The 18580-nt window shown below is 41.4% G+C and overlaps 1 protein-coding gene across 1 annotated transcript; it reads left to right on the top strand.

Moving 5' to 3' along the window:
* The first annotated feature begins 256 nt into the window (after positions 1–256).
* Positions 257–14803, top strand: LOC137892585 (myosin-7-like). Its single transcript, XM_068737851.1, has 39 exons — positions 257–281; positions 632–681; positions 885–1092; positions 1694–1837; positions 2572–2728; positions 2826–2853; positions 2965–3070; positions 3838–3930; positions 4049–4112; positions 4242–4340; positions 4457–4560; positions 5209–5347; positions 5429–5547; positions 5716–5865; positions 5991–6161; positions 6250–6559; positions 6649–6710; positions 6819–7024; positions 7111–7234; positions 7331–7467; positions 7571–7826; positions 7905–8147; positions 8229–8405; positions 8504–8649; positions 8740–8830; positions 8914–9303; positions 9981–10107; positions 10193–10311; positions 10385–10581; positions 11049–11232; positions 11394–11559; positions 11643–11767; positions 11861–12169; positions 12252–12455; positions 12544–12840; positions 12929–13033; positions 13130–13225; positions 13309–13443; positions 13696–14803. Exons 3-39 carry the CDS (start codon positions 892–894, stop codon positions 13714–13716), a joined length of 5802 nt encoding a protein of 1933 aa, XP_068593952.1. The 5' UTR covers positions 257–281; positions 632–681; positions 885–891; the 3' UTR covers positions 13717–14803.
* Positions 14804–18580: the final 3777 nt, after the last annotated feature.

Below are 18580 nucleotides of genomic sequence, written 5' to 3' on the forward strand. Positions count from 1 at the left end.
CATTATTTTGACGTGAGCGTGGAGGACAGCCAGACATCATGAGAGCCATCAAGAGCCTTGTCAGGTGATGAAAGTGATGCCAATTACTACAATGTGTGTGTAAAGAGTTATGTGTGGAAGTAGTGTACCTGTTCAGATGTGTGTGTATGTGTGTGTGTGTGTTAATCAGTAGGTCAGGGTGGTACCCTTGGCCTTGTAAGGCAGGGTTATCTGGGGTTATATATTTGATCCCCTTCTGCCCTGTTACAGTCTCGCAGCAGCTTCCTCTTCACCTGGCCTCCGTAAGTCTGCGCAACTCGCTGTATATTTCTATTCATGCTGTATTTTTCTACTCATGCTGTATTTTTCTATTAATGCTGTATTTTTCTATTCATGCTGTATTTTTCTATTCATGCTGTATTTTCCTATTAATGCTGTATTTTTCTGTTGTTTAATTAAATCGAACGTAAATCCATTTAAACACGATCTTGTTTAACAAAATATACGTGATGGAAGGTACTTACTTTTAAACCTTTTCACTAACTAGTTTGAACTAATGATCCAAAATACTAAATAATGATGTTAGTAAGCTACTGGAATTCAGACTTAATTCATGTTGCAATATCTTACTAGTTTTCTTTGCCCACTTCAGGTCACTGACGTATTCTGAAGTCTCACCTGTCATCTGAGCTGAATCCACCGGTAAATTCTCCTTTCCTAACGCTTACATAGCATTTCATATTGTAGACTTAGACACTGGTATAATATGACTATGTGCTTCTATCCAAATCCCAAAAATTATTTTCCTTGAAACCAAAGGCTGAAAAGTAAAGTGAAAGATATGAGGTTGCAGTATGGGATACAGACAGAGTGAACCTCTTCTCTACTACCTGTGTGTACATCAGTGCAGCCATGGGGGATGCACAGATGTCTGCGTTTGGGTTGGCTGCCTCGTACCTGAGGAAGTCGGACAAGGAGCGCATGGAGGCCTCCACGCGGCCCTTCGACATAAAGAAGGAATGCTTCATCCCCGATTCGGTGGAAGAGTTCGTGAAGGCGACCATCGCCAGCCGAGACGGCGACAAGGTCACCGTGGAGACGCAGCACGGGAAGGTCAGTGGTTACATTTTATCGTTCAGACATGTTTATATTATTAACATCACATAAGGTTTTCTTATCATTGCTGCAATGATAGAATTACAACCTGAAGCCTGACCTTAACATGTCAACCTGTATAAAAATAAGTGTTGGCACATTGCTCAAAGTCATTTTAATAATGTCCCCCACATTATTAAAATAACCAGAAGAAAGGCTGTGGACAGAGTTTGGAAATTGGTGGTGAATATAAAAGTTATGTCTGACCCTAAGGCAATTACCTCACATTGAACACATTTTTTCTGTCTCCAGTGATGTGTGAGATAAAGCTGTCATCTGGTGTTAACAATGTGCGGCAGGCTTTGTGTTACACACACAGGGTGTCACATGCAGGAAGCAAAATCAGCAACAGAAACTTTCTGAATGGCTTACTTGCTCATAAAAATAATAATAATAAATACATACACACAAACAATTTTTATTTCTGATTTTACTTTATATGCTATTTTGGCTGATGTGTCCCTGTAATTGACTTCACTTGTTCTGTTAACACTTTTTCACTCAAAAAAAAAAAGTATGATTTTTATATTAATCGAAGAAGTGCATTTATGTTCCTTAGACTGTGGTGGTCAAAGAGTCCGATATTCTGCAACAGAATCCTCCAAAGTTTGACAAGATCGAGGACATGGCCATGTTGACCTTCCTCCATGAACCAGCTGTGCTATTTAACCTCAAAGAGCGTTATGCGGCATGGATGATCTATGTGAGTAACCCACAATCCAAGAAACACGTTTTATGTATGCCTACACTCATTATGTGTCTTATTATTATAATTCTTATTATTATAAGAATTATTTTGCACCTATGCTTAAATAAATATTGTTGCATTGGCATTAGTTGTGGACAATAATAAAATAATGGCAAATGGTTGATGTGGTGTAATTTATAGCAGCAAACAACTATGTGCTATGTAAAGATACAGTGGAGGACAGTCTACCTCAGCAGAGTATGAAGTCTGTGTGTGTCGTCCAAGCGTCTCCTTACTTTGCTGACGGCCGCGCTTGCCTTTTAATGCATGTTCGTGTTCACCACTAGAGATCTGAGGTTTCACTCTTTTTACTGACTCAAGTTTGTCTGAGTCACTTTTGTAAGAGAGTAGGGTTTTCAAGTCACTTGAGTCACGTAGCGGAGCAGTGAACAACTTAACCCAACTCTGAGATATAGAAAATAACTCTAATTCAACACTGATTGAAAACCGAGTAGTAGCAAAGGGATAAATTAAAATGCATGGACAGTTGAGTGTTGGCAGAGTGTGGCATGGGACTTGTGGGTGAGTGAGTGAGTGATTTGTGTATTGAGTCAGACCCTCAGCATTGTTAGCTGCTAGCCACTGGCTCAGCCGTGGCGATGTTGAGAGCAGCTGAGAGGCAACAGAAATGCTCCCAATCCTGTATATTGCACCTATAAAAAAAGTAATCTCTTTTCTGTGTCTCACAGACCTACTCTGGACTCTTCTGTGTGACTGTCAACCCCTACAAGTGGCTGCCAGTCTACAACCAAGAGGTGGTTGTTGCCTATAGAGGAAAGAAGAGGGCTGAAGCTCCTCCTCACATCTTCTCCATCTCTGACAATGGCTACCAGTACATGCTGGCAGGTAAAAACTAATAACACAAATACCGTTAACTTCTGTTACATGTAATGATGCTAAATCTTTATCCTAACAAAGTTGTACTCTATGCTTGTTTTTGTAGACCGCGAAAACCAGTCAATTTTGATCACGTATGTAATGTCTTATACTTGAAAAGCATGAATGACACTATATGCTCGGAAATGAAACCATATTCTTCATTAAGTCACTATAGGTTTTGATCATTGACTTTGCAATTACAGTGGAGAATCTGGTGCAGGAAAGACTGTCAACACAAAGCGAGTCATCCAGTATTATGCAAGTATTGCAGCTGGAAGCATAAAGAAAGACCCCAATGCCAAGGATAAGGTAAATAATAAGCTCTGTCAAAGGTGTGAGTTGTCAGAGGGGTTCTGGTTCGTCTTAAACTGGCTAAAACTACACCTTTTCACTGAAATAGAATATACTTGCTTGGTTAAATTCCTGGTGTAAAGTAACAATGACAAGTAAAGTAACAAGAGTGCATTGGCGACAAATCAAACTTATGACAAATGACAAATTCACCAACAATGACTTAAACTCTCTTCAGGATTTCCACTTTCAACAGCTTCTGTGTTGCATAAGTTGGATGTTAAGAAGTTCTTCAAACTTTCATAAACTGCTGCCAGAGGCTGCTGAAGTCTTTGTGTGTAGTGTGAAACATTAATAACAGACTAGTGCGGTGCACGTCCGAAACGGGCCGACTGCTTGGCACCCAGAGGTGCTGCTTTTGTCGTTTGTCGAGAACCGCGGTAGCTGCTTGCACCCGCCAAGTGTGAAGTTGTTTGGATGAATGGTTCTCTAGATATGTGAAGGAGAGTCATATATACAAACACAGACAGACAGAGAGAGAGACAGCGAGACAGACAGAGATTCCTTCCTTTATAGTTAGATGATGCTGGTACAGCACAACCATCTGGCCAAGTTGCACCACATTTGACACTGCACTATTTTGGATCTTGAGCAATCCAACTGCCTAGTGTTACATCGATTGGATGAACAGTTCTCTAGATATGGGGAGGACAAAGACACACAGACAGAAAGAGATTCCTCTCTTTATAGTTTGATTGAGCATACACAATGTTCCTTTTTGACAGGGTACCCTGGAGGATCAAATCATTCAGGCCAACCCTGCCCTGGAGGCCTTTGGTAATGCCAAGACCATCAGGAATGATAACTCTTCCAGATTTGTGAGTGTCTAACCTTTGTGTGATTAAATTGTGAATATTATGCATTCAGTTTCCATAAAAACACTATCAGTGGAAGGAGCAGATATTAAGGTTTTCTTTCCAAAAACTATCCTTTCAGGGTAAATTCATCCGAATTCATTTTGATGCCAGGGGAAAGTTAGCCTCTGCTGATATTGAAACATGTAAGAACAAACACCCTCATCCGACATTCACCAATCCTGTAAATGTCATCGTATTCATGTTTTATGGCATACAGTAGTAATATAGTTGATTTTACACATGACAATCTTTCTGTCTTGTTTTTGTCACAGACCTTCTGGAGAAGTCCCGTGTAACCTTCCAGCTCAAGGCTGAGAGAGATTACCACATTTTCTACCAGATTCTGTCCAACAAGAAGCCTGAACTCCTGGGTTAGTGGCTCAGCGGTGGTTGGCCACCACTGAAAGAAAAAGGGGAAAACAAATGAAAAACCCTAGCTGTCATTTGCTTTTCATTGTTCCACTCTCTCTCTCTCTCTGTCCTCCAGAGATGCTGTTGATCACAAATAATCCCTATGACTATGCCTTCATCTCTCAGGGGGAAACCCAAGTGACCTCCATTGATGATGCAGTGGAACTGATTGCAACAGATGTCAGGCTCTCACTCATTCCTTTTTTTTTTTTTTTTTACAATCATACATCAATCTCTAATCATAATGACACAATGAGCTAAATGGGACTCGTATCGAAACAACCCTGTGATAAAAAAAAACCCCGCAGAGGGGCTGTGATGGTTTAGTGACCGGCATGACAATGACATACAATCCACAAATTCCAGGAGGAGTAACAAATTATTGTGTTTAAAGATATATTGGATGCCAAAAGACTGCAAACAGGTTTATAATACTTAGAGAAAGGTTTTTGTCAACTTTATAAGTATTTCATCTTTTCTCACAACGATCGCAAGAAATACTGTATGGTTAAAATACGGTGCGGTAGAAATACGGTATGGTAAAAAGAAGGCGTTCAGGTAACAATGTGATCTACCAGGAATGTGCACTTGCATGTATTTGATTGGACAACAATCAATCTTGCTGGAGGATGTTACATTGCATTCCAGCAAAAGTTTAACCAGGTTAAAATTCTTTAGGACGACTGTGTTCTTTTGCAGGACCTTTCTGCGTTCTGGCTATATTAATGAAGGAGGGTGCTGCATGTTTTAAAGTCACAAATTTATAATTTTGGTCAAAATTATATTACCCCCACAAATGTTGACAAGTTATCATGTGCTTCTCCACAGGATGCCTTTGACGTTTTGGGCTTTACTCAAGAGGAAAAGAACTCTGTGTACAAGCTGACTGGTGCCATCATGCATCACGGCAACATGAAGTTCAAGACCAAGCAGCGTGAGGAGCAGGCAGAGGCTGATGGCACTGAAGGTGAGACAAGCTCTGTTTTTCAGGTTGGCTCAGAACCAACCAAGCGACACACTGTTAACAGCCTTCACTTTTCCTTTTCAGATGCTGACAAAGTCGCCTATCTGATGGGCCTGAACTCTGCCGACCTCATCAAAGGTCTCTGTCACCCAAGAGTCAAAGTAGGAAATGAGTGGGTCACCAAGGGACAAAGTGTCGCTCAAGTAAGAAGCAAAAAAGTCAACTTAAATCTTTATTATACACAAGGTTCTATATCCAGGAAAATGTTATGCTTTCTATATGGCTACTTCTGCAGAGACTGAAAAGTTGCATGAAAAAAAACGTTTTATTAATTTGTATGCTTGGTATTAAATATGTTGCCTGTCCCCAAGGTAACCTATGCCGTTGGAGCTCTATCCAAGGCTATTTATGAAAAGATGTTCCTGTGGATGGTGGTAAGAATCAACCAGTCACTGGAGACCAAGCAGCCTCGTCAGTACTTCATTGGGGTACTGGACATTGCTGGATTTGAAATCTTTGATGTAAGTTAACTCATTAGCACACAATAAACCAGCCCACTCTTTCAACAGCTAACAAAAATTAGCAACATGTTGCTTAACATTTTCATGCCTGATTTAATTTCTGCTCAATATCGATATCATTACAGTTCAACACCTTTGAGCAGCTGTGCATCAACTTCACCAATGAAAAGCTGCAACAGTTTTTCAACCACCACATGTTTGTGCTGGAGCAGGAAGAGTACAAGAAAGAGGGCATTGAATGGACTTTCATAGATTTTGGTATGGACTTGCAGGCCTGTATTGACCTGATTGAAAAGGTAAGACATTTGACTATTACATGTTCAGACATACATGAAGATTGATTGATATATTTTCTTCAAACCGCTCATGTTTTTGTCCCTTCAGCCCATGGGTATCATGTCCATCCTTGAAGAGGAGTGCATGTTCCCCAAAGCCTCTGATGCCACCTTTAAAGCAAAGCTCTATGACAACCATCTGGGGAAATCTGCCAACTTCCAGAAGCCCAGAATTATCAAAGGAAAACCAGAGGCTCATTTTGCCCTGATGCACTATGCTGGAACTGTTGATTATAATATCGTCAACTGGCTGGTGAAGAACAAGGATCCTCTGAACGAGACCGTTGTAGGACTCTACCAGAAGTCTAATCTCAAGGTGTTATCTATCATCTTTGCAAATTATGCTGGAGCTGAATCAGGTACCTTGGCATGAATATCTTGTTTGGAAATTGCATGTTTTTTTGTCTTGCTACACTTACTTACACTTTCAGGTTATCTTTCTGAACAGCTGACAAAAAAGAGAAGAAGAAAAAGGGATCATCATTTCAGACTGTGTCCGCTCTTCATAGGGTATTGTGATTGACTTTTTAAATTCTTGGATATGGTATTTTGTATGATGCTAAATACTTTAACAGACAGTATTTCATAATGTATGCTTTATTATATTAATATAATCAGGAGAACCTGAACAAGCTGATGACCAACCTGAGGTCTACTCACCCTCACTTTGTCCGCTGCATCATCCCCAATGAGACCAAGACTCCTGGGGCCATGGAGAACCCTCTGGTGATGCACCAGCTGCGCTGTAACGGTGTGCTGGAAGGCATCAGGATTTGCAGAAAGGGCTTCCCCAACAGGATCCTCTATGGAGATTTCAAACAGAGGTATTATTTAATTTAAGTCAGATACCGTACAATTCCAAACAAATGTTAAATAATATCCTCCAAGATTTCTTTTTTTTCTTTTCCAGATATCGCATCTTGAATCCTACTGCCATCCCTGATGGCCAGTTCATTGACAGCAGGAAGGGAGCTGAGAAACTTCTCGGGTCTCTGGATATTGATCACAGTCAGTACAAGTTTGGACATACCAAGGTATCATCTGAAGTTCTGATATTGGGGAAAAGTGAAAAATTTCTTTAAGAGATGAAGCGGATGGCAAAAAATTAAAACACCCATTGGTGTTGTTAGGTGTTCTTCAAGGCTGGTTTACTGGGTCTACTTGAGGAGCTGAGAGACGAGCGCCTCTCCAAAATCATCACTGGTATTCAAGCCAGATCCCGTGGTCTGTTGTCTCGTATCGAGTATCAGAAGATGGTGGAACGCAGGTATCTTTTGTGTCCAGCTGATATCTAACGATTCAAAGATTAATGGTTTGTGATTTGTACAGTTAACTAAAGCATTCTATTATATTTAAAATATGTATTTTAGAGAAGCATTACTAGTGATCCAATGGAACGTCCGTTCATTCATGGGGGTCAAGAATTGGCCCTGGATGAAGCTCTTCTTCAAGATCAAACCTCTGTTGAGGTCTGCTGAATCAGAAAAGGAGATGGCCAATATGAAGGAAGAATTCCTGAAGCTAAAAGAGGCTTACGCAAAATCTGAGGCTCGTAGAAAGGAACTAGAGGAGAAAATGGTCTCTCTTCTTCAAGAGAAGAATGACCTGCAGCTCCAAGTCCAAGCGGTGAGAATCCCACTCTACCTCCATTTTTCTTTGAACCTGTCATGAAGGTATGTGCTAATGAGATCAAATGTTTGGCAGGAGCAAGATAATCTGGGTGATGCTGAGGAAAGATGCGAGGGGCTGATCAAAAGCAAGATTCAGCTGGAGGCAAAAGCCAAAGAGCTGTCTGAGAGACTGGAGGATGAGGAGGAGATGAATGCTGAACTGACTGCTAAGAAGAGGAAGCTGGAGGATGAGTGCTCTGAGCTGAAGAAAGACATTGATGACTTGGAGTTAACTCTGGCTAAAGTGGAGAAAGAGAAGCATGCCACTGAGAACAAGGTATGACATCTAACTTAATCATTTGCTTCATATCAGCAGCTTAATGTGGCATCCAGTAACTCGTCTTTTCTTGGTTCATAGGTGAAGAACCTGGTCGAAGAGATGGCTGCTCAGGATGAAATCATTGCCAAGTTGACCAAGGAAAAGAAAGCCTTACAGGAAGCTCATCAGCAAACACTGGATGATCTGCAGAGTGAAGAAGACAAAGTCAACACTCTGGCCAAGGCCAAGACTAAGCTGGAGCAGCAAGTGGATGATGTAAGAATCCATATCAAAATTGTACTACTTAAATGATATTGTGAGTATTGATAATCAAGCAATTCACAAATGTTGTAATTGCATTTATTTGCATTAAGCTTGAAGGATCTCTTGAGCAAGAGAAGAAGGTTCGAATGGACCTTGAGAGAGCCAAGAGAAAGCTGGAGGGCGACTTAAAGTTGACCCAGGAGACTCTGATGGATTTAGAAAATGACAAGCAACAACTGGAGGAGCGCCTGAAAAAGTACATCATGACATTGTTAACAAAATTTGGTCATTTAATACTGTGTACGTGGTTTCAATTAGCTTACACTGATTTAATAAAATGCTCCAGGAAAGACTTTGAGATCAGCCAGCTGAACAGCAAAATTGAAGATGAACAGGCCCTGATCATTCAACTCCAGAAGAAGCTGAAAGAGCTGCAGGTACAAACGTGCATTCGTGGGTCTTAAGTGAACGTTAATTTTATCCCAAAGCATTGCTACATTTTGACACGTTCTGACACTAGGCACGTGTAGAGGAGCTGGAGGAAGAGCTGGAAGCAGAGCGAGCTGCCCGAGCCAAGGTGGAGAAGCAGAGAGCAGACTTGGCCAGAGAGCTGGAGGAGATCAGTGAGAGGCTGGAGGAGGCCGGTGGAGCAACATCCGCCCAGATTGAGATGAACAAGAAGAGGGAGGCCGAGTTCCAGAAACTCCGCAGAGACCTTGAAGAGGCCACTCTGCAGCATGAAGCCACTGCTGCCACACTCAGGAAGAAACAAGCCGACAGTGTGGCCGACCTGGGAGAGCAGATTGACAACCTGCAGAGAGTCAAGCAGAAACTGGAGAAGGAGAAGAGTGAGCTCAGACTGGAGCTGGATGATGTGGTCTCCAGTATGGAACAAATAGTAAAGTCTAAGGTATGTGCTCATGACGAAAATGTCCACACTGGTGGAACTAACTGACAACCTGGTAGTAAACTGAATGATGACTGTTTAATACCTAGAGGTGATGCAACATCAGTAAACTGTGAACAAGAACACTTCCAACTTAAATCTGTTGTTCTTATCAGGCTAGGTCTGCGGTAGGCAAAATGACGAACTAGCAAGAAGTGTGCCAGAAATGTTGAAGTGCCCTCTCATCAGCATGTCAAATTACCTCTTTCACAGCCATTGGCAGTTGTGCAGCCTGTAGTTATGGTAGTTCAATTGATCTTTTCCCCCACCCGCATTCAGCGAAGAATCGCCCTACTCTGCCTCTGATTGGTATATTTAAATTTTTTTTGCATATAATGCACATCATATGGATGGGATACAATTACAAATCTGTTGGACAATTACATTTTTATGCAGTGTCATTTTTAAAAGAATGTTAATCTTAATGTTGAAAGGTACACTGATTAACAAGAGAATTTAGAAATGGCACTTTATATTAAAAACGTTGCCAAACTCTGGGCTAGTTGGACCAGACAAATTTAATATAACATAAACTCTTATATTCCTCTAGGCTGGAACTGGGAGTGCAAGGTAGTATAAAAATGTCTAATGTTGAAAGGTAGTAAACAATGCCTGTGAACTATGGTTCATTTCTTTTGTAGACTAACTTGGAGAAGGCCTGCAGAACTTTGGAGGATCAAATGAATGAATACAGGAACAGGTATGATGAAAGTCAGAGATCCCTTAATGACTTCACCACCCAGAAAGCCAAGCTTCAATCTGAGAATGGTCAGTGTTACTCTTTTCACTTGAAATAATAAACTTGTTTAATATAGAACAACGTAATTATAAAACCTAAATTTTGCCCTTCTAGATGAGCTTACAAGGCAGCTGGAGGAGAAAGAATCTCTTGTTTCTCAGCTTACCAGAGGAAAAAATTCATACAATCAACAACTTGAAGATTTAAAAAGACAACTAGAGGAGGAAATAAAGGTATGAAAATGACAAAGTTTCAAAAATAAGTGAATGTCTGTGAGAAATACCCACATTATCAATATCCATCCAGGCCAAGAATGCTTTAGCCCATGCAGTGCAGTCAGCTCGTCATGACTGTGACCTCCTCAGGGAGCAGTATGAGGAGGAGCAGGAGGCCAAAGCTGAACTGCAGCGCAGCATGTCCAAGGCCAACTCTGAGGTGGCTCAGTGGAGAACTAAGTACGAAACTGATGCCATCCAGAGAACCGAGGAACTGGAGGAGGCCAAGTGAGTCCATTACATACAAGAACATTCATCTAAAAGACGGTGTAAGATAAAGACTACATGAGAAGAGCACTAAAAGAAAATTCCTTAAACATGGCCATTGTGACTTTATGGGTCATGCTAACTCAGCCATTGTCACCCTCCATTGTGGAGAAATGAGGACTTGCACAAAATAATGTATATTGGGCCAAGCTGTGCAAGCCTCCTACAGCTGTTCAAATAAACAGGACTTTTACATGAACCAAACACTTGTCTCTGTGTTCCGAACAAAAATAAACAAAGAAAGTAACCGTTGTTTTTTATATTTGAATTGGTCTCCAGTTCAAATAAAGCTGGATGCCTTTGTTGCACACAGATCCACATATGTACCACACTATTTACCTCTACTCTCTCAAATAAAGGCATAAAATGCTCCCCCAAATAAAAAGAGCACTCAAGCAACAGTGGATAAGACTTGTTTTGTTTTTCAGGAAGAAGCTGGCTCAGCGTCTGCAGGATGCTGAGGAGGCTGTTGAAGCAGTGAACGCTAAATGTGCGTCTCTGGAGAAGACCAAACACAGGCTGCAGAATGAGATTGAAGATCTAATGGTGGATGTGGAGAGGTCTAATGCTGCTGCTGCTGCTCTGGACAAGAAGCAAAGAAACTTTGACAAAGTATATCAGTGTTTTCTACTCATCATAAACCTGAGGGTTCAAAGTATTGCTACAGTGCAAATAGAGTCTCTTGAAATAATACATTTGCCAAACTGTAGAGAGCTGTGGTGAAATGTGGTGATTAAATCTTGAAATTTTAAAACCTTTATTTCAATGTCTAGGTCCTGTCTGAGTGGAAACAGAAATATGAGGAGTGTCAGTGTGAGTTGGAGAGCTCTCAGAAGGAAGCCAGGTCTCTGAGCACTGAGCTCTTCAAACTCAAGAACTCCTATGAAGAATCTCTTGAACATCTGGAGACCATGAAGAGGGAGAACAAGAATCTGCAGGGTAATATATATCTGATTGTGTATTAACAGGTAATACATGTTAATTGTGTGTGCCAACTTAAATACAACTACTTTCATACACAGAGGAGATTTCTGACCTCACTGAGCAACTTGGTGAGGGAGGAAAAACCGTTCATGAGTTGGAGAAACTCCGTAAGCAGCTGGAGCAGGAAAAGAGCGAGATTCAGTCTGCCCTTGAGGAAGCTGAGGTAAGACTAAAATCTCGAATCCTCAGTTTCTCAAAAGGAACCCGTAAATTGGAAAATGTATAAAGTTTGACAAATTCCTGATGTCTATCTCAGGGTTCTCTGGAGCATGAGGAGGGCAAGATTCTCAGAGCCCAGCTTGAGTTCAACCAGATTAAGGCAGACATGGATCGTAAGCTAGCTGAGAAAGACGAGGAGATGGAGCAGTCCAAGAGGAACCTGCAGAGGATGATTGACACCCTGCAGAGCTCTCTTGAGGCAGAGACTCGCAGCAGGAATGAGGCTCTCCGTTTGAAGAAGAAGATGGAGGGAGACCTCAATGAGATGGAGATCCAGCTGAGCCAGGCCAACAGGCAGGCAGCTGAGGCCCAGAAACAACTCAAGGCTGTTCATGCACATCTCAAGGTAAACTAAGGACACACATTTTAGTTTTGCAAGCACCATTACTGTGGAATCTTTGTAACCGGAGGTTTTGAACTTCTTCCAGGATGCTCAGCTCCAGCTTGACGACTCTCTTCGATGCAATGATGATCTGAAGGAAAACAATGCCATGGTCGAGAGACGCAACAACTTGCTCCAGACTGAGCTGGAGGAGCTCAGGGCTGCTCTGGAGCAAACTGAGAGAGGTCGCAAACTTGCTGAGCAAGAGCTGCTGGACGTTAGTGAAAGGGTGCAGCTACTGCACTCACAGGTAAGATGTCGTGGATTTCAATATGTCCTAGCATGTTTGTTTGACACACACTGTTACAATGCAAATTCAACTACTTATTTAAAACTAGAACACCAGCCTGATAAACCAAAAGAAGAAGCTGGAAGCTGATACATCCCAGCTTCAGACGGAAGTAGAAGATGCGGTACAGGAGTGCAGAAATGCTGAAGAGAAGGCCAAGAAGGCCATTACTGATGCTGCCATGATGGCAGAGGAGCTGAAGAAAGAGCAGGACACCAGCGCTCACCTGGAGCGCATGAAGAAGAACATGGAGCAAACCATCAAAGACCTGCAGCACCGTCTGGATGAAGCTGAACAGATCGCCTTGAAGGGAGGCAAGAAGCAGGTGCAGAAACTCGAGGCCAGGGTGAGTGTTTCTCGTGATGTGTTATTTTTGGCATTAATGTCGAATGCGTTATTAGGTGGATTATCTAAAACATATTTTCCCTGACCAGGTGAGGGAGCTGGAAAATGAGGTGGAAATGGAGCAGAAGAAAAGCGGTGACACTGTGAAGGGTATCCGTAAATATGAGCGCCGCATCAAGGAACTGACCTATCAGGTTCGTAGCATGAAGCTAGCTTCATTAATTGGCATGTGTGGTTAAAGTTATTCAAAAAGAAAAATAACTTAATAACCTTGTGTCTTATTCACAAAGACTGAGGAGGACCGCAAGAATATTGCCAGACTCCAAGATCTGGTGGATAAGCTGCAGCTGAAAGTGAAATCCTACAAGAGAGCTGCTGAAGAGGCTGTAAGTGTGGAGATGTAAGTTTTGATCCGGCTTCTTCCTCTGTCAATGTGTAACTACATATATATTTTGTTCATCCTAAACAGGAGGAGCAGGCTAATATTCATCTTAGCAAGTCCCGCAAGCAGCAGCACGAGCTGGACGAGGCTGAGGAGAGAGCCGACATCGCTGAGTCTCAGGTCAACAAGCTGCGTGCAAAGACCCGTGACGCTGGCTCCAAGGTTTGAAGCATGTACTCTGCAGCACCTGCACAGCGCCTCACCCGAACACATGCTGCCCTCTGCTGGCTACATTTAACACCTTGCACTGCTCTTCAAGCATTAGCACAAATACATGTTTGGTACATTGCAGAGTTTCGGTTTGTATTAGTCTGTTAATAAATATGTTGCTTTGTGGCATTCAAGCATTACTAATCTGAAGCCCTAACAGCTGTTTCTCTTTTTCTTTCTTTCCAATTTCCCCGGCTGTAACAGAAAGGGTTTGATGAGGAGTGAAGCTTTGGAACCTGCAGAAATCCTTTTGCCTGCTGTGTGATGTAGATCTACAACCAAGTGCTAGGCCCACATTGAGTTTCCTGAAATTTCGAGAATATAGTTTTAATATTTTGAGAAAAAAGATTGCGATAAATCATTTTTAATTCAATTAGAATCAAGTCATAATAATCCCCCCCAAAAAACTTGTAATATTAGAAAAATGTAACTTTAAGTCGAGATTTTCATACTCGTGGTAGCAAACAGATGAGAGCGGTGTCGTCAAATGATTGATGTTTCACCAATCTCATTATGAGAGTAAAATGAAAGCAGTTACATGATGGATGAGTCAATAACCAGATGGGTTTTGTAGCAGCAGCTGGAGCTCGGCAGTGATCTGGTTTTCTCCAGACAGCTGAGAACAGAGCTCCGTCATGGTGCTGATGTGAATGATGTGATGGCAGCCAAACTCTACCTGTCCTACAGTCTACTGTGCATTATGTTATTACTCTGCACTCTGCTGATATGACAGCATCTCATCTCACCCTGGGACTCTCTCTGGATGAGACTAGGTTTAGGGAAGTGTCTGTGCACTGCTGTTCACTGGAGGTAGAAAACTGAAACTAACTGTTTAAAAATACTGATCATAAATCTCACCATTGTGTGGCTAATTGTCCACAAAAATGAAAACTTCACTACCTCCGATAAAGTGCTGCACACAGCTGGATTCCTCAGCTTTTCAATGGGAAGCATCCTGGAGTAGAGAAACGGCCCCAAACATAGCAAGGGTATTAAAAGGGAGCGAGGAGCAGAGGAGACGTGACAATACGGTCCAAACATCAGTCCAAATAATTGTAGGCAGTAGCCTATGGACTGTCAAGAAATGCTAAAACATGCACCTACAATCCAACTATAAGCATAACCTTTTCTGTTTTGACTTTATTCTCAAAATATTTCATGAAATATTTCAACTTCTTTCTTGTAATATGATGACTTAATTCTCGAAATCTCAACAGTGGTTTTAAGACTCCATCATACAGTATATATCCCCTCAGCTATCACTATTCACAACCTGTAGTGCTTAATAAAATCTCATCAAGCTGTTGCACAACATTGTTTTCTTTTATTTAATACAAAATAGCAACGATTGGGTTCATTGAACTTTGTAGAGGAAATACTGTATTTAAAGTAACTTAAAGCTGCAGTTGTTAATTTTCATGAAAATAACTTTTAGACAGTAGCACAGGAGACAGATAATCTGTGATAAATTGAGCATCCTCTTAGTGCTCCTAATGGCATTTGCAAGATTCCACCACGCTCAATCACTGCTCGTGAATATCAATCACACTGTCACTAGGCAGGGCTGATTTAATATAAATCAAGATTATGATACTGCATTGCCTATTTCTTGTCTCAAATGATTTCAGAAACATATTTTCATGTACTTTTTAGATGTAAAATGAAAATGAAAAAATATGTTAAAAACAGTCCAGCCAAAACCAAGCACCGCCCACCGACTGGAACAAACTTTCTTGTTTTACAGCTAAACAGTACACTTAAATAGGGTTTCTGAACACATTCAAGACAATAAATAGACAATACAGTAACAGAATCTTCATTCATATTTGATGAGCGCTGCCTCGTTTAACAGTTTGATCTGAACTTTTTCTTTGGGCGGCGGTGGAATCTTCTAAATGCCATTAGGAGGCAGAGGAACCTAATTTTATCACAGATTATCTGTCTCATGTACTGCTTTAAATATACTATATTGACTGGTCAGTAGCAACATAGAAGTTACAGTAGTTATATTTTGGATTATAAAAAGAACAATATGGGGTGAAATACATAATTCTACATATGAATTGGTATACAGTTTAGTGTTACAACTTAGGGAACCAATACAATTGCCATCATCAATTCCTGTAAACTAAACAGGATTTGATGGTGGCCATATCTCCCTTTTCCATGAGCATAAGTGGAGTCAGATTAATCAAAATGTTTATAGGTAAATTATCATGTAAGCCAGGAAGAGCAGAGTTAGGCCTAAGTAGGAAAACTCAGGAGGAGCAATAAACCGTGGTGGCAGAGGGCCTAAAAAGTGGCAAGTTGAGGTGAAGTGATTGCCAAAAGAGAGTGAGATGAAACAAATCCCCTTTATCTTTAAATAGAGTTAAAGAAAGCCCAAGAGCCTGGGCCTCAAGGTCAACGATAACCCAATGCTCATACTCAGGCCCACCATAATACCATGCATAATCACTTGCAGCTGCTCAGTAAATACTTGTCCAAGCCTGCCTGTTCCTCCAAATGGCTAGGGAGGATTTCAAAGAATCAATAACCACATATTTAGTTCATATACTGAAAAAAAACAGCAAGCAAAAACTAAAAATTATATTTATCAGTGTTCTCTTTAACACTGAACTAAGAGTGCTACCCTTACCTGTCTGTCTAGACCTTAGCCTGGCTGCCAGGTCATTGTTACTGCTGCTGGAGACAAAATAATGATTTGGGGCCGGAGGAGGGAGGCCCCAGACCCCCATTGTGTGAAATTCAGGGAGTCCTGTCACGTCTCTTATTACGTGTCATGTCCTTAACTCCCTGAGCGACCACGCAGGTATCTATTAGCTAATGAAAGCACATTCGCAGTATGTGTTGAGGATTATCAGCACGATTAACAGGACATCTAAGTTTACGGTCAGAATGACTTAGAGGACTGGCCGAAGATGGAACAGTTCACCACCTCTATAATTAGACCATCTTTAACATGGTTATTGATGCTTGTGGTCTTAACACTTTCACAGTTTTTACACAAAACGCGGTTTGCTACTACCACTGACTACCTTAGCACGATGGTGATATATTTATAGCCAGTTCATGAAAGATAAGGTCTCTCTCAGGATACTCCCTCTGCTACTCATTTTCTTCTCCAGCAGCAGCAGCAGCAGCAGCAGCAGCAACATCAGCGGTAGTTTGGGAAAAGTAAAATTGGTTTGTTACCAGCTGCATTAATTGCTATGGCTGGACAAATAAAGAAAAAAACGCCACGTCCAGGAAGGATGAGGTCACCCCTCAAGATGATATTTGATGCAAAAGCACCAGAGCAATGACCAGAATGCACCAACAAAGACCAGCGTTTAAACAAAGACAAAGACCAGGGGAATATCCAGATACATAATGATTCACTAGTTAATGGACCGGTGTGTAGCATTTTGGGGGATCTATCAGCACAAATGGAATATAATATTCATACCTATGTTTCCATTGGTGCATAAACACCTGAAACTAGTCGTCATGTTTTTGTTAGCTTGGAATGAGCTCTTCATATCTACATAGGGAGCTGGTCCTCTTCATGCAGCCTTGCCATGTTTCTACGGTTGCCCAGAACGAACAAACCAAACACTGACTCTAGAGAGAGCCTTTCAGGTTTCTATGTTACCTGAAGGCCATCGTAGTTACCACCGAGTAGTCATGATAGCAAGGAGGGCCTCTCAGTCTTGGAAAGGGAGTGGAGAGGTAGTCAGTTGGTTGCAATCTGCAACCACACTGCTAGATGCTAGCTCCTACACGCTGTTCCTTTAAATGCAGAAATGAAGAAAACCATAAAAACCTGCTGTACTCAATGTACCAAGCTGGATCAACAACTTAGAGACTAAAACAATATTAATAAACTGTATTTATAAAGCCCTCGTATAAGAAAACAATAAAACAATTATAAAGTTACTGGTAAAATTTGAGGAAAACTTTCTGCCAAAATTGAGTTTCAAATAAAAAGAGGTTACTGTGAAGACTATTTTAAAGTTGCTCATATAAAGAGTGTTTATTGTCAAGGTGTCCTCCGGGACCAAAGGCCAGAGACACGTAGCTAAAAGCCCCATCTGTTTCTCCTTCTCCAGTAACTATATGTGGCGACAATATTCTCTTGTTGTGACATAAACAAATCATGTGAATCATGTTTCCTTTAATGAATACAAGTTTGAACTGTGAGGTCAGTGTTGTCTTCACTTGGTCTTTAGCAGGGGCATGGCATCTCTCACTTCCATTTGGCACCCTGACGCCGGCTGTCAGTAACGGGGCCGGGAGCCGACCTATCAGAATGGAAATAATCTCAGCACTTGTCACCAGCTGTTGACCCTCCTTTTATCTCTTGACCTCTGAAGGGGCTGTGATTACTGGTGCTAGTGACTGGTTGTGCATTATAGTTCCTAACAGGGCAGTCGAGACCATCGGGAAGTTCTAGATGAGTCCCGTATGGCCGATCTATTCTAGGCCAGTGGTCATTGAGTTTTTGTCTTTCAATTTCTAATGTAAGTCGTGGCGTATGGTCCTCAGTCGTGGCGTGTGGCGTATCTAATACCTTCAATACTGAGGGGGGATACAAGCAGCCCCTCCCAGTTTGAAATCTGACTGATTCCATCTTAAAGTCCCAGACTGAATTACAGTCTCAGTATGTCCCTGGTTGCTATACATAATAACTAATGTATGCTGAATAAGTTGTATGGGTTATACATTATTAAAGGTGCTATACACAAAACTGGGAGCATTTTGATGTGACACTCAATGGCTCTGAACATGGCGACGGTTGAGCCGGCGGCTTGCAGCTAACGGTGCTAACAGCACTAACAGGGCAAACTTTGGCAACAGTGCTGACTAAGCTGTGTTTACTTGAGGGGTAACAAGCGCGTGTGCGAGGGAGTGACTTCATTCTCTGCTCAGGTAGACATTACTCCTCTATATCTTTACATAGATAATACTTGTTAACTGCTTTATTAATACTTTGAATATCATATATTCTACCTTTAAGTGTTATTCAATAGTGGGTTAGGTCGATAATTTGTGAATTAAATTTTTTAAAACAGATACCTTGATAACCAGCAAGGGTGAGCAGTTGCTA

Source organism: Cebidichthys violaceus, unplaced genomic scaffold (genome assembly GCF_023349555.1).
Source record: "Cebidichthys violaceus isolate CVI_PGR_0920_01 unplaced genomic scaffold, fCebVio1.0.p SCAF_8, whole genome shotgun sequence".
In the NCBI taxonomy this organism is placed as follows: Eukaryota; Metazoa; Chordata; class Actinopteri; order Perciformes; family Stichaeidae; genus Cebidichthys; species Cebidichthys violaceus.

Coding starts and splice junctions, on each gene's coding strand:
- LOC137892585 (XM_068737851.1), top strand. CDS start 892: ATGGGGGATGCACAGATGTCTGCGTTTGGGTTGGCTGCCTCGTACCTG. Junction 6,560..6,648: donor TTATGCTGGAGCTGAATCAG/GTACCTTGGCAT, acceptor CTTTCTGAACAG/CTGACAAAAAAGAGAAGAAG. Junction 13,034..13,129: donor TCAAGGAACTGACCTATCAG/GTTCGTAGCATG, acceptor TTATTCACAAAG/ACTGAGGAGGACCGCAAGAA.